A 19793-nucleotide genomic window follows, 5' to 3' on the forward strand; every position below is an offset into this window, starting at 1 on the left:
ACCCACAGCCTCAGCCTGTATGAGGCTGACCTTCTGCGTCTGTTGTCGGTTGCCCCTTGCCTTGCGCCATCAAGTTAAGCCTTTTCAGTCCCAGAATTTAGTAGCTTCTCACGTACCGGGGGCGATATAGGGTACGGATGTCGAATTCAAACTGCACTTTTGGAAAGATAAGTTACCTACATTCGTGCTCACCCTTCTTTGCTCAGTCCGCGTTACAAACCTCACTCCATGTTCTTGGTTTACACTGAAATGGTCCACCATGGAAAGCGATAATCGACGTCCCAAGAACCTCGTTTCCTTCTCGGAGCGAGTTACCGCCTTTCTCACGAACAGGCACAGTTTGCATTTCCCTTCACAAGAGGAGATTACCACGGATAAAAATATCAATTCACCTCTGGGCTTTCAAAACGAATTGCCTCTCGAGCAGAACGAGATCAGACAATCTTTCATACGATGGCAGTACGACACGCCCGAAGAAGAGTCGCGCTTGGATCCAGAATTCCTCCCAAATGAAAACCTCGTCCAGACAATCTTACTCCCAGCAGCAATCATTTGCATACCTATCGCTCTTCTGGCTGTTACTCTGCTTGCACTGGTGTATATATACCGAGTCGATCCTGTCCAGAATCTGTTCACGCCGATAGACGCATCAGTACACGGGCCTGGATTTGTTCTTGTCAACTTTTCTGCAAGTTAGTTTCCTGACATTGGCAAAGCTGCTGATCGATACTAACTTTCAATAGCACGATTGGTTTTCGTGGCCAGCTTTCTATCTACACTGGCACCTCTGCTGGGTTCTTTTATATTGTCCATCTTTACGCTTCCCGTCTCGCGGAGGCTGCGGGATGCATCTAGAGAAGCAAAATATCTCAACCTACCGACACCGTTTCAGATGAGTTTGCTGATTGGCATTTTGGTCGCGTCTGCGCAGCAATTGCGGTCGTATCTTTGGTATCTTGTCCGCCGGCGAAGACCCACGATCCCACCGGTTCTGCATTGTGCGGCTTCCATCATGCTCCTCAGTTTGGTGATGGCTGCCGGAGTGTTCGTAGCGGATACCGTCCTGCATTACACGACGTCGACCCTTGAGTTTGATCAGATCTTGGTCCCGCCGCACCCCAACCAGGAAGTCGGACGTGGTCTCTCCGAATTCTGCTTGACGTTTAACCGAACCTTTGTGGGACTGCCTTGTTCGCTCACGACCGACTCTGGTGTAGTCAACCCCAATGCAAACTTCGACGCTACAGAATCGAATCGGCTCTTCCACAACAGTTCGCAACTTTCAGAGATGCGAATCACGACGACAGATGACGTTCCAGGGGCTGATCTAGCATACCTCATTCCGCAGCAACAGACGATCGTACCCAACACTGATTATGAAGCATCCACCATCGGTATATCGACAACTTGTCGCTTTGTCAATCCAGCTAGCTGTGGCATGGTACTTTGGGATAATTACTATACCAACTTCAGCTGCACCGATATGTTCCACGGCACCATCGGGATGCCGCCGATCGTGAGCACGGACCTAAACCACCCCAATTCACGTCCCCCAGATCCATATCGCTCGTTCTTGATGTATAAAGGCGCTCCGAATCTGATGTATTCCTTTTTCAACGATTCAGGAATGAGAAACATTTACAATACTGTTGGCTACAACGACTCGGGCGACTTTGATCTGAGCATCTTCCCTTATCCCAACTCTGAATTGGTGAATCCGTTCTATGTCGGCATCGCGGCGCGAATCTTAGCAACAACCACAGGTGGACAATTTGTGTCTGGGAGTGAAATGATGATGGCAAACAACACAGACGCCACTTTCGTCTCCGATGGCGTCCTGGACTTCATTCTTGATTGTGCCGTGACCTCATATGATATCTCATATACCTGGGTCGACGGGGGCTTACAGAGTATCAGCGCCGTGCCAACCGGCAATGGCAGCATCCTCGAGATTTTTCACGGCTCTTTGCTGTACGCAACAATCAGTGGCGGTGATCCTGCTCTGCAGGATTTCCTCACGCAGTCTGCACTAGCTGGAGATACGACCGAGTCTTTTCTCCAGAAATTCGGGAGTCTGTACTCTACCAAAGTCCTGGCGAGCATTGGCGGTTACACTACGGGTCGTCTTGCCATCGCTCAACAGCAGCGCGAACATATGCTCCTCTCCAAAGTGCCTATTCCACCCCTGGCTATACTGGCGGCATTGAGTTTCTGCTATCCCTTGCTTGGACTGATACTTGCCTTTCAAGCGTACTGGGCATCCCGCGGCAATGTTCGCAATATCGCAGCGAAACTGAGTTTGCTGGGTCTCTCTCAGGCGGCCTTTGGAGACAAGCAAACGGGAACATCAAGTGGCGAGACCACTTCGAGGGAGGACGTAAGCGAGGCTCTCAAGCAAGAGACGAGGCGCATTCTTGTCGACGGTAGTGCCCAACAGGGCTTTGAATTCGGGGTCATGCTATGAACCAATCCGACCACAAGCCAGCAATAGTCCAAAGGCACCGTCAAGCTGTGGAGGAATCCATGAAAAAAAGGCAACCGATCCCATAGTGCAAATCGATTTCCGCCATCTCTTTGGTCACACCACGCAACCGAGCCGTCTCTAGATATGCATGCTCCTGTCTCAAAATTGACAAAGATTCAAAACCTCTGGCAGAGCACAGAGGATCCAGAGGTGGGCAACCTTGGGTACAACAACCTTGACTTTGGTGGATTGCGACGCCCAATGGGGTATTCGCTTTTCTTATAGCGGTCGATCAGATTTGCGGTTCTTCTGAGCAGCACGTTCCAGGATGCGGTCTGTGTGCCTGTTCAGGCGCCCCGGACTATTCAGCAGATCAGCCAATCGGCCAGCGGATTGCACAAGCAACGGGTGAGCTTTAGGTCATTGTCGTCGCTTAGTGTTCAGCTGGTATCGCAAGGCACCAGTTTCATCCCTGTTCATTTGTTCGCCATTCACCGGGGGCTCTGCAAGTCAGCCGCCTCATCGGGGGAGCCGCCCCTTTGTATTGACTTGCATGTGAATGAGCGTTCAGCTCTCCTGCGTCAATCGGACGAATCGACCTCCCACATGGCAATTCTCACTAAGGTTCACCAAAATATGCGCAAATCCACCAATGACGCCTGAACCAGGATCTCTGGTTGCAACGGCTTCACTGGCTAAGCCCTTTGATGGCTGTGTCGCTTCGGCCGCTCGACATTGCACCTCGGTGTGCTCAATAAACCCCAAAACTAAGCGTTTTGTGCTTGTCTCGACCACCCATGAACAGTTGCGTAAGGCGGCCAAAAGCTGCATCACGACCAATAAGGGGATGAACCTTTGGGTCAAGGTATGCTTTCAGGAACCTTTGAAGCGGTGGAAATCTATTTTCATCCGCGAAATGACTATTAAGGGCGAAACTACGTTCACACCGCGACATGGAGATTATATATAAATGTCTCGCCAGTCCTCGAACATGTGGTTGGATCCAAGACCGTGGACTCCAAGAAATCACCCTGCCACCTCATAGTTCAGCAAGATGCTTTTGCCAATGTTTCTTCCGCTCATTGCTCTCCTGCTGTCATCGCCTGCTCATGCGACCGAGCAACAGCAGAAGACTGTTGGTCTTACCAAGACGCAGGAACCCAACCCCACCATCACGGCCAGTGTGAAGTCGATCTTCAGCTCCTTCAGCCGCGACGAGAGCCTGACATTTGATCCGAAGTCGGCTTCTGGCTGTTGTGATCCAACTTGTGCCTTGGGCTTATGCAATGGCATCTACCCCTTCGACACGACATCTGCTCCGGATCCTGCTCGCACAGCAACAGCTCCGCCTGCCATTGTCACGGAGGCTTGCTGTTCTGCAGGCTGTCCTGATGGCTATTGCAGAGGCTTCGAGCGCTGGAGGCATTGGTGGCCGATAGGCTGCGTTGGCCGAGACTGCGCTGTGCCCACTGGACAAAGATGGAGACATTGGCCAGCTGGTCACCGTCCCAGCTTTCGCTGCAAGGGCAGGGACTGTCCCCCGGGCACCGGGCAAAGCGACTCGACCATCATCAGTATCTTCCAGGACGCCGATTCCGGCGCGATTCGAGGCGTCAAACCAACCGACACCCCTTCACCAAATCCCCAAGCCGCCGAAAGTGATCCAACGCCGCAGTTTCACGCTGCGGAGCTGGCCGGTCAAGACCAAGATACGCTTCCAATCATTGTGGAAAACAGCGCCAAAGAGCCCGTCACTCTCCTCGCAGACATTGACCTGGCGCTGACTGAGAATTACATCTCATCCGGCATGCTATCGGCTCTGGGCGTCTCACCCACTTCTTCTGCCCTCAGCCCGATCGCAAAGCAAGACCAACGGACTGCCGCCCTAGGCACTCCGGCCTTTAAAGTCACGCCAAACGCGACGATCACGCTGAACCTGCTCGCCGGACCACAGGGTGCCCTAAAACAGTTTGGGGACGTCGAATTCAACGTCTTCGACCTGCCTCCTATCTCCCAACGGGATGGTGTCCCCTGGGAGCCGGAGGTCTTTCTGGGCGTGGTTTTCCTGCGCGAGGCGTCGGCATTGAGGCTCGTCGATGGGTTCGCGGGACACGCCGCGCTTGAAGGGTTGCCTGTGTTGGTGAGAGACATCAAGAGCACAGATGACGGCAAAGAGGCAGATGAGGGATGGGAGAAGGACGAGTTGTGAGGGAAAAGTGAGATGTGTGTTGGGATAAGACGCTGTTGGGGTACCACGGGGACCTGCCAAGGTGGATAACGAATGACAAGGGAATGGAGCAAGAAGGGAACAGCCATTTCTTTTTCCTTTCTCAGTTTCAAGGGATCATGGGCACGGAGGCGGGCACTCTGTACCGAAGCAAGTGAGCAGGGATACGAACAAGTAGGAGAGCAAGCAAGCAGTTGTATCTCGTGCTTTCTTCTCAGAGCAGTGTCCTAGCATTCGCGTTCCTTTTTTTCAGAATCTCCTCCCTTCGCCACTATGATCCTCCCAACGTAGTGAGGTCGGCCGTCCGTGACTAAATTCAGGACTCCCTCCACTTGCGCTGCGAGAGCGCCCAAAGAGAAAAGCAAACATGTTTGCACACGTCTCGAAAGTTGCGGGGACTGGACTTGTTGATATTGTATGAATCATAGCTGCGTATAAGTACAAGGTACAAGGCCTGCGATCCTGCGGGCAGGGCATGCGTGGGGGATGAAGCACCGTGCCATAGAAATACAGATTATATGGGGTGCCGTGCCAAACTCGACCCTCTTCCTGGCTCGACTCGTTTTTCGGGGATTGAACTCGTCAAAAGCTGTCGTCATTGCCTGTTCGGCGCCCGCTCATTCTCGAAGCCTGGTTCAACACATAAATCTTCCGTCCACGGTCAACGTCTTCAACCAGATTCCGTGGTCCACCTTGACTGTATGCGGCATTGGCGGTTGTTGCGGCTTCATGCTCAAATCCAATCGCGTGCTGACCTCTCTGAAAGGGGTTTGAGCAGCCCAATTCCACCATGGCGTCTCATCCGAGTGGAGCTCGGCGATGAAGCACGGTATCCAGAAAGCGCCATGCTCTTTGAAATTTCCAAACAAATATAGTGCCGACAGAAAACTCCGAGACGCTGGATCTCATCAAGTCTCAAGATTCCATGTGTATGCTGGTCAACGGCTCCGCCGTATTTAGACCTCACGAGAAAGAGGTCAATTAAAGATTAATTCCGGCCTCGTCACACTCAAACTTCCCTCATACTTCCATTGACGGGTTTTCTTCCCACCTGTAAGAAACTCGGCGGCCGCGCGTCATATGGCGACGCGCCAGATTCCGGATATGGAGCTTGCACCTGTGGGGACGGCACAGGATTGAACGGCTTGGGCATACTGATTCTGTGTGAATTGTAATCGCTCTGCGAAGGCTCGTATCTCGTGCTCGCGGTGCTGTTTGGAGCATAGGAATGTTGATAGACAGGGTGCGGCTGCGGGCCCCGGTTGTACTCATAAGGGCTTGGGCTGGCAGCGCCAGCGATGAATTTGTCCGAGTTGCTTGTAAATGAAGGTGCTTGGGAATTGGAGCGGTAGGTTGGCGGCGGGCTTAGCGGGACGGCCTGGAAGTTGTCCTGATCGTTATTGCCCAAGAGTCTCTGATCGCCCAAGTCGGCGTTGTACGAGTGGTTCATGCCAGCGCCGTTGTGGAGATAATCTGGTTGCGGGTTTGCTGAGACTGGCGATATGGGTCCATTAGGGACGCTGTTGTAGCCTCCTCTCGTCCTCTGCGGTTGGGAGTCGAGTCTCCCCATTTCCAGATCGCCGTTTGCATTCTGGTGCGGTGGCTCACTGGTGTCTTCGACCCTTCTCTTGGTTGCAGTGTCCCAGCTGGGCATGGGTGGGAGACTATCCTCATTGATCATCCGCTTGGTGCTGGGATCTTCGAAAGTCGCGAACTGAGGTACGCTGGGGTTGCCGTACGCCATGGGGTTGGGGGCCGGCTGGTATCCCTGGTAAGGAGTGGGAGGCATTCGAGTGTAGTCGTCTTTGAATTGCGCAGGACGGTCACGCCTTCGACCTCCCCGACAACAACCGCCACAGCAGCTCATACAACAAGAGCAGATCTCCACCCCACAGCAAAGGCACCGGGCGATACAAAAGAGGACCGAAAGCAGGATCAGGGAGCCGATGACAATCGCGGCAATGACGGGCCACCTTGCTCAATGTTAGACTGAAACAAGCCAATGAGTCCATCGATACGTACTTGCAATATGATTTCTGCATGCATTTATCCCAGCTGGAGAATGTATCTGGGACTGATTTCACGTCGGAGACAACATCGCGGGCGTAGAGATAGTACGCCATTTCGTTAAGGATCTCTTGAAATAGAGATCTGAAGCAGGGTAGTATGTCGTCAATTCATACACGGTCGTTCAAATAAAGGCGACCGACTCTTCTTCTGGGAGTGGTGGGCTGGATGTGCAAAGGAGGCTGGTGTCTGCTGGGAGTTTACCGAGGCCGGCCTGCGGACAGTGTAGAATGAGTGGATTGACGAACGTCGTGTGGGTTCGCGGATAACTGAAGTGAATGTGACGATAATGAAGGAGAAACGGAGAGAGGCAAACGCAAGACGAGGGACATAAGACAAAGAAAAGCAACTCGCCGAGTTGCTATGAAAAGAACCTCAAGTGAGAGAGGATTGAGTAACGCAGGAGGCGGAGCAACAAGGCCACAAGGCCACAAGTCGCGGGTTTGGGTCGAAGCAGGGGTCGCCGACAGGCCAATCGCCGCACTCCGGGGACAGCTCATTGCGGGCTCCTCCAGGGCGATCTGACCCTGCCGAGCTTTGCATCTTGCGGGCGCATTCCAGCTGAAACGCCGGCGCTCGTCAGAGCCTGGCCGCCCGAACAGGGGATGCACACCCGATCCGGTGCGAGGCTGCACGGTAAGAGCAGACAATGGCATTATACGGGGAGAGGTCTCGCACGCTTCGGCAAAAAGTGATGAATTAGTCCATTGTCGTAACGCTACATTCTTCGTGAATCTTGCCCCTCCAGTTGCCATTCCTCTCGAGTTCCGATTGCATAGGATAGCCAGCGCCCCCTAAATCTATCGTACACTCTCTTCAGCTCCTCCTTTTGTACAGACCATCTCATATTGTCTCGACAACATCTTCCTTAATCGCAGCTCTTTAACATGTTATTTCGCAATACCACAAAATCACTCCCGTGAGGTGGAATCAACCTCAATCACTTTTTTGCGGGTGGAGGACCCGTTGGGGGAGTGTAGACATCGTCTCCTCCTCTGTAGGTATTTGGTGGTGGCTGCATTTCAACGTCGGTCTGTCTCCCGCCAAAGTAGCCTTGATTTTGGCCGTAGTACCCCCCGTAACTCTGGTTTTGGTTGTAGGCAGGTGGTGCTTGTGCTTGATAAGGCGCTTGTTGTGTTTGCTGGAAGCCAGGGTTGTACTGAGCAGGCCCGTGGCCCCAAGGGGTGCGGCCTGTCCATCCTGTGCCGTACAGAGGTTGTCTACCCATGCGACGTCTTCGGCGAGCGCTCCACAAGCTGTATTCAATCAATACCATGTGGCGATGCGGAAGATGGTCCAAACGTACCTGAAGAGGAAGAAGATGAGGAATGCGCCGATGATGATGATGGCGAGGGCAACCCATCTACCCCAGTCATACCAAGCCGAATTACATCTGTATGCGACGCCGTTGTTGTCGATGCATCTGGCCATGACGAAGGAAAAGTGTTAGCAGGAAGAAGTCTTGGTGTGAAAGTGGTGGTGACGAAAGGCAACCGGGAAGAATGAATGGCATATAAAGAGATTTCATTCGAGGATGGCAGTGCTTACACGTTGTCTCCGTAGTACTGTCTGGTGACGAGTCTGGGGTTCATGGCTGCTGTGCCTGCGTATACGTGTGTGAGTGTGTGTGGATATGGAATGTGGTGATGTCAAGCAGAGTGGAGGCTGGTGATTCGTATGCGATGTAGGTTGCCGCGGTAGGTGCCCGCTGATGTCTGAGGCGCAGAGAACGAGGGCGCTTACACAAATCAACGAGGCTGAAATGATATTTGATTTCCAGGGATTTGCAGTTGAGGTAATGGTGATGATGATGGGATCAGATAGGTACGTATAACAAGGTGGAAAAATGAGTTGGCAGGCAAAAGCGTTAACGTATGATAGTGATGGCACGGACAAGAAGGCGCAGCAAAGCTGGCGCAGTCGGGGATTTGCGTGACGGCCACAGCTCTACCGAGCCCTGACGAGTAGGAGGGGGAGAATTCCCTCGAGGACAAATAGTGCATCTGGCGTGGCGCAGCATCACCGTTCCAATTGGCCTTTACCCCCGTGTGCCCCCCCCAGAAGCTGGCCTCGGCAGCTGTTCCAGTGGGCGCCCAGGCATTAACCGGCACCTCCAACCAGCACCCGCTGGGCCTCTGGGGGGGGCACCTTATGCAACCCGAGTCTTGGCTACGCGTCATTCGGGCAGCGGTTCACAATGGCCTGTTTGTGGTATGCCACTCCCTCCCAGTGCCGTGATGACCTGTGGAGGACCCTGCAGGGGCTGCTACGATCGATTTCCCCTCTGAGCAGGCGCCTGGAACATTCTCCTGGAGAACATGAGTAGAGTACGCCCGGACATCCCCTCGCTGGCTGCAATACGCGTGCTGTCAACTCCGTATTTGTACAGTGGTCCAAAGTCAACAATGTACCGTCAATCCATCAAGGCTGTGTAGCACCAGAATTCCAAACGCCGTGGCTCAAACAAAGAGAGGTTTTCACTTCCCGGACCTGGCTACCAGCCATTGGAGCACCGCTTCGAGATTTGTCTCTTCCTTTGCACTGATTCCGTAGCAGCTGATCTCCCGCCGAACTATCGACTTCAGGTCCAGCTGGTCAATCAATTCGTCCACCGACAACTTGTTGGGCAAATCCGACTTGTTGCCGAGGACGAGAAGAGGGATGGCGTTGAGCGTAGGTCGGTCCATGAGATTGTGCAGCTCCTCGCGAGCGACCGGGATGGCATCCTTGTCGGCAGCATCGACCACGAAAAGAATGGCATTGACTCCGCGACAATATCGCTCCCACATGGATCGATAACGTGGTTGACCTCCAAGATCCCAGCACTTGATTGAAACATGGCCCTTTTTGACTTCCCTCTTGTTGAAAGCCACTGTGGGCACGGTGTCGACGGTGAATTCATTGCCCTTGAGACGACAGAGTTAGACACCGTTCAACTTGATGAAACAACTACAATGGGATTGACTCACAGCAAGGACTCGCACTAGACTCGTCTTGCCGGCATTTTGTAATCCAACGATCGCCACGTCCATCTCGGTCGCCCAGAACATCCACAGCAGCCAATCCCACAGCCAGGTAAAGAAGCCCGCCATTTCGGTTGATGTCTCGGAGGCCTGGTTGTGTTCATCTGCTAAAGGAACTCAGGAATGATTGAGGGAGAGGACTTTCCGCCGGGCGTTATGACATGGTGAGCATTGGCAGCCAGACACGTTTCATAGATGGAAGAATGAAGTAATTAATGCCAGTGACGCGCCCCGAGAAAAAGCCCTAGAAGCTCCAGGCAAAAGCGCGGGAAAGCCAGATGGCACGTGACGTCACCCTCAGTTTCGTGCAAGCTGTCTCCTGCTCCTCCTCCACCTCCACCTCCACCATCTTCCCTTGAACGACCCGGATCTTCTTTCCTACCGTGGGCTCCATAATCATCTCCTCCCTTGCATGGGAATATTCTCATCCAAGAGGCTCCTAAGCGGGATCTGACACTGTTCAACTCCGAGAACTCGCTTCCACGGGCAAGCTGGTCATACGCCTCGAAAATCAGTCCGCGTTGGCTCACAGAATGCTCTTATCTGGCTCGTCGAACCAGAGATGGAGCGCCAAGTGCCACGCTATGGTGCGGCAGTTGGCCTTCTGTGTGCTCAGCAACTCGATTGGGCTTTAAGCTGGCAGCTGGCCCTCGGCCCCTTGTACCTATCGTCCCCTATCTCCCACGTGGCCTACGATGGCGACATTTGTTCTCCGATACTTGGACGAGCGTGAACCTCCTATCGAGCATCGTGTCCACTTGATACCGCTCACCACTATGGTCGACAGGAAGACATGGATGTGGGCCGCATAAGGATGTTTGTCGATATGAGGTGATTGTACAAGCATACTAAGTTAAGACCACTAAAGAAATAACTGATGGCCAAGTACACCGGCCTTATCCAGAACGAGTGGAACCACTAACATACTTCTACCGTTGCCCAAATCACATTGCTTTGCGCCGGCGCGGCCAGCAGCCTCAACCGCAGCTAACGCAGATCATTGCAGGCCCCCTGCGGCTTGATCGCAAAACTCCGCATTCGATACTCACATGGACCATAGAAGCACAGATATCAACTGGCGGCGAACGGACAACACCTTTGCCTCTGCATTAAGGCCCTTGGTGTCGATACATACTCTTTACCGTTACAGCCCTTATCTCGTCAACCACTTGCGTCGAAAAGCTAGCACTAGGTTGTCTGCTGCCGATAACGATGGGTTCCCGACGGAACCAGAACCATACTTCTATAAGACACGTCCGTCATCCCAGGAAATCCTTCCGTCTTGCTCCTGCGGAGGTTGCTCCTGTTTCGAACCCGTGCCTTGAAGATGGCCGACGTAGAGAAGATCCCGGTCCAGGTTATTGAACCAACCCTCGATCCTCAACCAAAATCTTCCACGAACCTCCTCGACCGCATTAAAGGCAGTACAAATGATCCCGATGCGCTTGGGAGGGAGTTGTTGCAGAAGGCTCTTGAGTTTGATGAAGCTCAACTTGAACGAGATGCAGTCAAAGTTCGCCGGAAGCTTGACTGGATTGTCATCCCTATGGTATGGTAGATTGCAACAATCCTCGACAGACCTCGAGCTGACTTTGGACAATGCTAGATGATGACAACCTATATGCTAAGCTTCCTAGACAAGCAGACGTGAGTACGGATTGGACGCGCACTAGTCCCTGCTCTGACGTCTGCAGGCTCAACTATTCGAACGCATACGGACTTCAAGAGGATACTCATATGAAAGGAAATGACTATTCGTGGGTCGCATCGGCACTATATTTCGGGTGGCTCCTTGGTGCATACCCATGGAACGTCATCCTCCAACGCTACCCCATCGGCCGAACGATTGGATATATGCTTTTCATCTGGGGTGCTGTCTGCATGCTTCAAGCCGCTGTCTTTAACTTTTCTGGCTTCTTTGCTATTCGCTTCTTCTTGGGGATGGTGGAGGGTTGTATATCACCAGCTTTCGTCCTGCTGACCTCTATGCTATGGACGAGAGAAGAACAAGCACTCCGAACGTCCTTTTGGCTGTCGACAAACGGAGTTTCCTCGATCCTTGGTGCCTTGCTTGCGTACGGAAGCGGCCATGCAGCTCATCTTGCGGTCCCCAACTGGAAGTTGATCTATTTGGTAGGCTATCCTTTCAACGGCTGACCTGCGTGGTACTGACGTCTAGTAGATTGTCGGAGCTATGACATTCTTCTGGGGCTTCGTCATCGTTCTCTACTTACCCGACGGAGCTCATAACGCCAAGATGTTGACAGAATATGAACGAATGGTGGCTGTCTGGCGTGTGTCGAAGAATCAGATGGGCATCAAACACCACAAAATTGTTCGCGGCCACATCAAGGAGGCACTGCTCGACCCAAAGACCTACCTCGTCATACTCATGGGTACTTGCACGGGGATTTTGAACGGCGCCGTGGCAAACTTCTTTTCTGCTTTGATCAAGGGCTTCGGGTTCGATGCGCTCCGAACGACTCTGCTTCAGACGCCCGGTGGCGCCTTTGAAATCATTGGGTGTATGGGCTTTGGCTGGGTGGCGACCAAGAAGAATCTTTTGGGCATCACCATCATCAGTGAGTGAAGTTTCTGCTCCCCGAACTGGCGTAGCTAATCCCTCTGCACTCCTCAGTTTCATGCCTGCCCGGAATTGCCGGCTTGATTGGTCTCTTGACCGTCAACATCAAACATCGATATGGGCTGGTAGCTTGTTGCTGGCTACAAAACGTCCTTGGAGCGCCTATTATCCTGGGATGGACTCTGCCAGGTGTCAATGTGGCAGGGCATACCAAGAGAACTGCCGTCGTCGGAATCTTCTTCGTGTAGGTGGCTCTCTTTGCTTTCTCGGCACGACGCAGGATCCTGCATGGATGAGTCCTAGGGAAATGGCCAGCTAACACGGACACAACGTTAGATTCTATTGTGCCGGAAACATCGCAGGCCCACACCTGTTCACACCCTCCGAAGCGCCTCGATATTTCACCGCTATCAAAGGATTACTGGGCACCTACTGCGCGCTCTGCTTCCTGCAAGTCATCTACACGGCCTTGTGTTACTTTGACAACAGGGCGCGCGATGCCAAGGGCCTCCACGCCGAGAGGCAGCAAGAAGAGCTGCTGGAGGGCTTTGAAGATCTCACGGATAAGCAGAACTTGCATTTCAGGTACAAGATTTGAATGGAAGTTGACCAGTTGGGGTGAATGGACTGAGGACCAAGCTGTGACGGTCGCGTATCGCTGCGGCAAACATCGAATCCGCCTTGGCTAACATCGGCATCCGAGAGAGAGGTTGGTATATAGAGTGCATGGAATCGGATATGTGATTTACCTCGTACGAGAAGCCTGTTCGTTGATCCAATTCGGCTCTTTGGTGAGTATTTCTCGGTCGTTGGGAAGGCCCCGATCCTACGATAAGGAAATGGAATGGGTGAAGTCGATATTCAGATCGGAGATCAGGGAGCGAGCCAAACCGAGCTTGCTCACCTGTTCGTGCACAGGATGTACCCGACGACTTCAGTCGACATTCTATACCTCGCCCCTTCTGTCTGTCTGTCTATCTGTCCCTCCCTCCCTCCCTTCCTCCAGACTTCATCCTGATGTTCTTCCCCCCTTCTCGTCCTGCCTATGCACGGGTGTGATGAAGGTAGTTGATTTTCCCAACTCATATATCTCTTTCCAACCGGTGTCTTGTGCACTCCAATGAGAGACACGCACCCACCATCAAGCGACATCGCTCTCACGTCCTGGGCCGCAGACGCCCTAGTGGATTCGATATACACGCAACGCGTCCCAGGTCGTCTCGAGTGTGCTAGCTGCCTAGCTACCTAGCTAGCTTGAGTAGCTGGTCGGAACTATCGTGCCACCAGCCACTGTTTTCTTGGTCGGAGGACACGTCAGTTTCCAGATGGGCTGAGGCCCTGGCCCCCTGGGCCATCGAGACGAGGAGAGACCCGTGAACTTGGTTGTCTGCTATTCCCAGTCGCGAACTTGCCTTTCTGATGCTGTGAGCAGATGATGTTGCATTTTGCATTTCATGGCCTGTGCGAGACAGCATAGACTAACTCTCTGGCTCTGCTCAGGGGGAGGCATCTGTGCCCCGTTAGCTGGGGCTGGCGTCGCTTTATGATCGCCGCGGTAATAGGCATGGGGTCATGTTGAACATGACACCGCCAACGATCCCGACCCATTTATTGAGCGACGGCTTAAGACAGGGAGAATCCGAGTGCCATGACCATCTTTCTTACCTTGGCCCCTCCCTCAAGGCGACGGACGGCATTCGTTACCTTTAACGGGGCTCTGAGTTCGGACTCCTTTCCACACCTCGAGTGCGAAGAGAAAGGGTGGTGAGAGCAGGGACACGGAACTCAGACACATCCCGAATGGCTACAGAGGGTCCTTCTGACGTCTGGGGGAGGCTCTGCATGGTGCGATCCGAACAGGAGTCAGCGGTGGCGAAGAGGCTGCCGTGGTATCTTCTCCTTTGGACTGTTATTTCTTGGAGGGCAGCAGCAGGAACGCAGGACGGTGGGGATCGTCGCCTCCTTTTAGTAACGGGTTCCCTTCCGAGAGTGTCTGAAGCTCTCACCTGTCCCCTTGACAAAGCCCCTATCTCACAGTCCTCAGCGGAAATAGCTTGCGGAGCTTGTCACCGTGGGGAATTGGCAACATCTGTGGGTGCCGTAAGCATATCGCCGACTTAAAGCCTTGTGAGACTGGCGGGGGCACAAAGGAGGGAGAAAAGGAACACACCATTCTCAGCCCCGCCTCGATGGCCCAAGTAAGCAAGAGCGCCTCCATCCTGTGTCAGTCGGCCAGTTGTCGAGTTGGGTGGTGTCCTGCAAACCGTAGTTGTTCTGGCCACTGGACCTACCACTGTAATGTAGGAGCGACTCCACTGCGGACGAGCATGTGGAATTGTCCCGGCTTGGCCAGAATCGACTCTAGTCCGAGCAGAAATCCTCGTGGCCCTTGGTGAGTGTTTGAAGGAAGCCTGGTGGAAATAGTTTTGGCTATGTTGGGTTGATAAAGGGGGTTTCAGAGGATGAGAAGGATGGTTTTCTTTCTAGCCGAAATCTAGCAGCCGATACCTTCTCAGCTGGGTTGGCGGGATGATCCAACGGATTCGAAAGGAACAACGACGCAACGACCGTCACTTTCCCCTGCGATGAGGATTGTTGTAGGATCTTAGACTATACCAGGTGATAAATCCCCGCCCGAAATGACCTGGCCGGCACCGTCGAGGTTCTTTCAGGGTCTTGACCCCTGCGTACAAGTAGGTGGGTGGAGGCCCAGGGGGATGGGAGAGAAACGTCAGCACAGCTACCCACTCGTTCGAGGGGAGTCTCAAGGCGGACATCAACCTGCACGGCAAAGTATAAGACGAGGCCGTGGGCTGCTGGGGGAGGGGTAGCCGACATCGCTAGGGAGGTTGCGAGGGATCCATGGTCCAGGAGGGTAAGGCTGTCCCAGGCACGCACGCCCAACATCAATCAGCAAAGCTAGGAGCCTGGCGTGCAGATCTCCTGGGACGAAGGCGATGACAAAGACGGAGACTACGAGTACCTTCCTGTTGAGCACATTTCTCCGGAAGCCAGCTGCGTGGGATGAAGTCCATACCTGATGATCGCCCTGGACGGGTGCAGCATGCATTCTCCGGTGACAAAGCATTCATTAGAATATGCGTGTCATTTGAAGTGGATGTTAATATTTAATGAGTCCCCCCGCTTCCGGCGCGGGGATTGCCCGATTGGGAAATCCTCACCTTCCCGCTTCCCGACCACTTTTCCCATCGGCCGCTTCGCCCGCCTCTGCCACAACAACAACAAACAGTGGAGTCCGCAAAAGGCGGCTTCCAGATGCAACGACAACTGCTGGACCCTCTGGCACGGCATTACATTACATGCAACGGCGCTCGCTGAGAAATGTCTTAGCAAGCAACGTAATCAGTGGGTTTTTGCTTACCCCCGGGAGGGACCCAAGTCTCCTCCGGCCGGGCGACTTGCTTGACTTTCCCGCCCAACTATCCTGCCCCATGGCGTCGACGTCGCGCCAAAAGTCTCGAGGCTCCAGCTCCATCGAAAACACGCAATCCGGCCGACGGACTGAGTCGGAAGCGGTCCATTGGACATACGTACATACATACATGCATGCATGCAGGTAAAGTACGCCTTCCGGATGGGTGAAATGGTAAAAGGCCTCGTTTCGGTCTAGAGATGTGGGCACGGTGTTGCATATGCTTTTTACGAAAGAAGACAAGAGGCCGTGGGGTCGCAATCGTCCATACGAAACAGGGCTTCGCAGCTTGCTTGGACACTCCCAAACGGGGTTCTCCACGTAGCCTCGAGCCTTTTTTTTGCCCCGAGGAGCATAGCATCCACGTCTGTCAGAGTGACTTCGCGCGGGTTTTTTTTCGTAAGCCGTACCCTGAGTAGTGTTGTTTCCCCGTCACCGAAGGGAAAGAGACTTCCCGACGGGCGGCCAGCAAAGAATGGGCTCCAGAGCCAACTGTGCTCGAAGTGGGAATGTCACTGGGATGGGGACCTTTGCATATAATGGCAGGACAGAAACGAATACTCCGTCGCAGCCAAGGGCACTTGTTTAAAAAGGGCCACTAAGCCCCTTTTAACAAAGAATCAGTAGCAGTCGATTGGCCGTGCGGAGTATCCACCGAGTCCCCGATCTGACCTGGTTGGTGTTGGTGCTCGAACTATTACTAGTTATGTACCCTAAGCTACCTAGACGTAATCTAGATCCCCTTTTCCCCTTGTGTCTTCCCCGGATGTATCGTGGGAAGGGACCAAACCTCAGATGCGGCAGGGGGCGTGTGTGTTGCTTACCAAAACCATTACTAAAACATTTTTCTCTTTCTTTGTTTGGCCTTGGACTGGAGACATTGCAGCCTTGGGAGTTGCAAGGGATCTGTGCTGCATTTGTCTTGCGGATGAGATATAGCTGCTCGGCAAAAGGTTCTGTGAGAATGAGAGAGAGAGAGAGAGAGAGAGAGAGAGTGTGTGTGTGTGTGAGTGTGTGTTCTTGGACCTTTCCGGTGTGTGTAGTGGCCGACAGAGCTGTTGGCGGAAGAGTAGGAAACGAGCAAATGCTGGGAAGCACTCTCACAGATTCTACAAGGTATGGTAATCAGCCCGTGCAGATGCGGTCCCATTGCGGGTCACGCATGTCCCAGCTACAAGAACTGCGTCCCCCATATACCCATTCTGATCCCTGTGTATGACCAAACTGCTTTGAACGATAAATGCTCCTAGCCGAGCATCGTTTGTTCGAACGTGCACACAGGACAACCCGACAACAGCGGGGGGGCTCACGGCTGCTTCGCCGCCGCCAGGTCGTGCAGATCTTCCTCCGCCCCAACTTTCAGACCATCGCCGATCCGCTGTGCCTTGTCCTGCGCCATGCCCGTCCTGCCTTGCAACGCTTCGTTCACACTGTCGCTCAATGACTGTCCACCGCTGCTGATCTCGGGTAGACTGTAAGCCCCCGTGGAGACTTTGGAAGCGGGCATCTTCCCCCCAACGTCGCGGTCCACCGAAGTCTTGGAGCCGTAGTTGGACTTCTGTTCGTCAATGGTATTTCTGACGTGGGTTCAAGAAGGACATGTCAGTGAGTGGACAGACGAGTGTTTTCCGAGGGGTCGGCGTGGGTGACGGTCAAGGGAGCCCGAATGCTACTTTTCACTTCTGGTCCCACCCTCATTACACGATGCCATCCTCTGGACTCTTGGGAGTATATAGAATCCCTTGATAGAGTTGGACTAAGAGGACAGCCATGCTCAGAGATCAAAAGGGGGGACTTACTGTGTGATCCCGTGCTGATTCGCGTCGAGTGACGCTGGGTCGAACTGGGCCGAGTGGTCACGTTTCGAATCTGTCATGGCGGATGCGAAGGCGGAGAGTCGGATTTGAACGAAAGCAGCTTGGAATAGGCCTTGTCTCTTCTGCCTGAGGAGTAATTGGCTGGATGGGATACTCACGGTGTTTGTACAAGGAAAGGTCGACGTGTACCTTGAGAAGTGTATTCTTAGGCCCCCCTTCCAGCGACCCGCAAAATGACATCATATGACCTCACAACGCACCCCAGGGGGGCATAAGGGAGTTCAGCCTTGTCAGCCTCGCCAGGTGAATAAAGTCGACGACAGGTGCTCCTTGTCCACCACTGTCACCGTGGCACAAATTAGAAGCCTGCCGACCTGGTCGAGCACGTGCCCTGTATGCCTCCAATGAATTTTTCCAGTGGCCACTTCGTCTTGTGTCTTCATCGAGAAGGAAAGTCTCTGGGCATATGAGATATTCGACAAGTGACTCTGCCCGCTCATTGTCTTTCCTGAGCCACATAAATCGACCCTCAAACTTGGATAGGTATGTATCAGGAGTATTACCCGGACCTTGGCCTTCTAACAATTCAGTTTCCACTTCAGGCCCAACCCGGTCTTGCACCGCATCGAATATGGGCAGCCATGTCGATGAAGGCTTGCTCCATCGCCTGCAACTTTTCCTCGACCTCGTGTGGCTCGACAGTGCGTACAGGTGCTTCGGCTGCTGCATTGGCTTGGGCAAAGGAGGCAGTTCTTTGCCGAATATTCGAGCAGCCCAAATGGCGAAATGGAGACGTTCGCAAGATCGAAAGGTTCATCTCGTAGCGTTCAAAGTCGCGCTTTGGTGTCCAACCGCAGAGTGACGCCTGTAACTCCAGACATTGTTGTCCGGCGTGGAGACACGAAGCTAGAGGTTTGGTGATGGTGCAGCTACTCAAAGATGGGCAGGCGGCGATGACAAGAATAGAACCTCATGGTGTGGCCCAAGAAAAACAGCCCAGCTGCAGGATGGCAACTAGTCCACTGCCAAGTCCTTGCCCTAGGGAAAATATCATCGGGGCAAGACGATGGGAGCCATTGTTCGCCCGACGACCGACGTTTCTGCACAGCCCGGTCTCTCTCGTGGCAGCTGGTTCGAGTTCCCGGCCGCCATAATCGGCTCCGAGTGTGGACAACCAAGAGATCTCTTCTGCCTACACGCTCGAAAAATGCACACCAGGCAGCCCGCCGTCGCAGACACTACACTCTGACTCCGCCACAGCCTGGAATATACTGTATCTCACGGAATGTATTTTTCCTGGTACATGGTTGTATCTGTAATATTTTGTGGCCCCACACGACATCGTCCGGGTCTAGTATGCCAGAAATCCAAGGGCGAAAAGGGCATTTTGACAAATCGAAAAATCGACACCGCGGAATGGAAGAAAAGGTCTCGGTCGGTCTATTTGTCCCACCGCCCTGCCGACCCAGGGAAGCAGAATCGAACCAAAGAAAAACGGGCGATTTCTCAGAGGGCCGTCGGAGCATCACGTGGTTTTCCCGTCCCGTGCGACTACGGAACCGAAGGTGACGGGAGGATATATTGCCGAAAGTGTAAGTACCTCCTTGTGGCAACCGACCAGGACATGCTTATTAGTTCCTCGACGCCAGTGGGGGAAAACGGGCAGGCTACTTCGTACTCCGTACTACTGTAACAGCCAGGTTGTTGCCCAGCCATCTCCTCGTTCTCGTCAGACGTCCCGAGCATCCACTCGGCACCTGCTCTTCGCAACCTAGTCCAATGCGGCTCCCGACGAGCAGCTTCTATGCAAGGTACCCCGGATTGTGTCCGTTTAGCTTACGCGTAACGGGTTGCTCATGAAAGATTCTAGACAACGGCACCATCCCATGTACCTTGTGTAGTCAGCAGTATTCAAGCTTTGCTAAGCTTTGGAGCACGCTTGAACAATACACCGGCACCACCATCCCGGCCGAGAGGACCGGTGTTCACCTGAGCCTCGAGGGTGAAGCCTCGATCCGGTTGGCCAACGCAGGAGGGGAGCAAGGCTGATGCGACGCGGGTGGAAGGGGGATGTGGTCAAGGCTAGTCGAGAGGTCCCGCGAGGTTGTCAAAATGCCGGAATGCTCCTCGCCATTCGCTGCGACGGTGATGAGCTGGAGCCTTGTTTGCAAAGATTCT

At 53.4% G+C, this 19793-nt stretch overlaps 7 protein-coding genes across 8 annotated transcripts; 3 read left to right on the top strand and 4 right to left on the bottom strand.

Moving 5' to 3' along the window:
* The first annotated feature begins 142 nt into the window (after window positions 1–142).
* PV07_05755 (uncharacterized protein) lies at window positions 143–2744 on the top strand. Its single transcript, XM_016392668.1, has 2 exons — window positions 143–692; window positions 744–2744. Exons 1-2 carry the CDS (start codon window positions 260–262, stop codon window positions 2462–2464), a joined length of 2154 nt encoding a protein of 717 aa, XP_016250187.1. The 5' UTR covers window positions 143–259; the 3' UTR covers window positions 2465–2744.
* Window positions 2745–3091: 347 nt separating this feature from the next.
* PV07_05756 (uncharacterized protein) lies at window positions 3092–5020 on the top strand. Its single transcript, XM_016392669.1, has one exon. The coding sequence runs from the start codon at window positions 3519–3521 to the stop codon at window positions 4671–4673; it is 1155 nt and encodes a 384-aa protein (XP_016250188.1). The 5' UTR covers window positions 3092–3518; the 3' UTR covers window positions 4674–5020.
* On the bottom strand, window positions 4661–7144 carry PV07_05757 (uncharacterized protein). The gene is made up of 2 exons (XM_016392670.1): window positions 6714–7144; window positions 4661–6664 (listed from the first exon to the last, which is right to left on the bottom strand). Exons 1-2 carry the CDS (start codon window positions 6812–6814, stop codon window positions 5701–5703), a joined length of 1065 nt encoding a protein of 354 aa, XP_016250189.1. The 5' UTR covers window positions 6815–7144; the 3' UTR covers window positions 4661–5700.
* On the bottom strand, window positions 7133–8633 carry PV07_05758. Of its 2 annotated transcripts, XM_016392671.1 has the most exons (3): window positions 8307–8633; window positions 8065–8181; window positions 7133–8014 (listed from the first exon to the last, which is right to left on the bottom strand). In XM_016392671.1, the coding sequence occupies exons 1-3, from the start codon at window positions 8348–8350 to the stop codon at window positions 7699–7701; spliced, it is 477 nt and encodes a 158-aa protein (XP_016250190.1). In that variant the 5' UTR covers window positions 8351–8633; the 3' UTR covers window positions 7133–7698. The 2 variants fall into 2 exon arrangements, with proteins under 2 accessions (XP_016250190.1, XP_016250191.1); XM_016392672.1 differs by having other exon boundaries at window positions 8065–8633.
* A 198-nt stretch (window positions 8634–8831) lies between these two features.
* PV07_05759 (uncharacterized protein) lies at window positions 8832–9990 on the bottom strand. Its single transcript, XM_016392673.1, has 2 exons — window positions 9728–9990; window positions 8832–9664 (listed from the first exon to the last, which is right to left on the bottom strand). Exons 1-2 carry the CDS (start codon window positions 9848–9850, stop codon window positions 9236–9238), a joined length of 552 nt encoding a protein of 183 aa, XP_016250192.1. The 5' UTR covers window positions 9851–9990; the 3' UTR covers window positions 8832–9235.
* A 156-nt stretch (window positions 9991–10146) lies between these two features.
* Window positions 10147–13244, top strand: PV07_05760 (uncharacterized protein). Its single transcript, XM_016392674.1, has 6 exons — window positions 10147–11330; window positions 11388–11428; window positions 11476–11914; window positions 11964–12363; window positions 12420–12609; window positions 12702–13244. Exons 1-6 carry the CDS (start codon window positions 11109–11111, stop codon window positions 12961–12963), a joined length of 1554 nt encoding a protein of 517 aa, XP_016250193.1. The 5' UTR covers window positions 10147–11108; the 3' UTR covers window positions 12964–13244.
* A 3740-nt stretch (window positions 13245–16984) lies between these two features.
* On the bottom strand, window positions 16985–17767 carry PV07_05761 (uncharacterized protein). Its single transcript, XM_016392675.1, has 2 exons — window positions 17598–17767; window positions 16985–17375 (listed from the first exon to the last, which is right to left on the bottom strand). The coding sequence occupies exons 1-2, from the start codon at window positions 17672–17674 to the stop codon at window positions 17105–17107; spliced, it is 348 nt and encodes a 115-aa protein (XP_016250194.1). The 5' UTR covers window positions 17675–17767; the 3' UTR covers window positions 16985–17104.
* Window positions 17768–19793: the final 2026 nt, after the last annotated feature.

The sequence above is a fragment of the Cladophialophora immunda genome (genome assembly GCF_000835495.1).
Source record: "Cladophialophora immunda strain CBS 83496 unplaced genomic scaffold supercont1.3, whole genome shotgun sequence".
NCBI classification, from domain to species: domain Eukaryota; kingdom Fungi; phylum Ascomycota; class Eurotiomycetes; order Chaetothyriales; family Herpotrichiellaceae; genus Cladophialophora; species Cladophialophora immunda.

Coding starts and splice junctions, on each gene's coding strand:
- PV07_05757 (XM_016392670.1), bottom strand. CDS start 6,814: ATGGCGTACTATCTCTACGCCCGCGATGTTGTCTCCGACGTGAAATCA. Junction 6,665..6,713: donor ATGCAGAAATCATATTGCAA/GTACGTATCGAT, acceptor ACATTGAGCAAG/GTGGCCCGTCATTGCCGCGA.
- PV07_05755 (XM_016392668.1), top strand. CDS start 260: ATGGAAAGCGATAATCGACGTCCCAAGAACCTCGTTTCCTTCTCGGAG. Junction 693..743: donor TCTTGTCAACTTTTCTGCAA/GTTAGTTTCCTG, acceptor AACTTTCAATAG/CACGATTGGTTTTCGTGGCC.
- PV07_05756 (XM_016392669.1), top strand. CDS start 3,519: ATGCTTTTGCCAATGTTTCTTCCGCTCATTGCTCTCCTGCTGTCATCG.
- PV07_05758 (XM_016392671.1), bottom strand. CDS start 8,350: ATGAACCCCAGACTCGTCACCAGACAGTACTACGGAGACAACGT. Junction 8,182..8,306: donor CAGTACTACGGAGACAACGT/GTAAGCACTGCC, acceptor CGTCATGGCCAG/ATGCATCGACAACAACGGCG. Junction 8,015..8,064: donor CTCATCTTCTTCCTCTTCAG/GTACGTTTGGAC, acceptor GATTGAATACAG/CTTGTGGAGCGCTCGCCGAA.
- PV07_05760 (XM_016392674.1), top strand. CDS start 11,109: ATGGCCGACGTAGAGAAGATCCCGGTCCAGGTTATTGAACCAACCCTC. Junction 11,915..11,963: donor ACTGGAAGTTGATCTATTTG/GTAGGCTATCCT, acceptor GACGTCTAGTAG/ATTGTCGGAGCTATGACATT. Junction 12,610..12,701: donor GTCGTCGGAATCTTCTTCGT/GTAGGTGGCTCT, acceptor ACACAACGTTAG/ATTCTATTGTGCCGGAAACA.
- PV07_05761 (XM_016392675.1), bottom strand. CDS start 17,674: ATGACAGATTCGAAACGTGACCACTCGGCCCAGTTCGACCCAGCGTCA. Junction 17,376..17,597: donor AATCAGCACGGGATCACACA/GTAAGTCCCCCC, acceptor AACCCACGTCAG/AAATACCATTGACGAACAGA.
- PV07_05759 (XM_016392673.1), bottom strand. CDS start 9,850: ATGGCGGGCTTCTTTACCTGGCTGTGGGATTGGCTGCTGTGGATGTTC. Junction 9,665..9,727: donor GTCTAGTGCGAGTCCTTGCT/GTGAGTCAATCC, acceptor TGTCGTCTCAAG/GGCAATGAATTCACCGTCGA.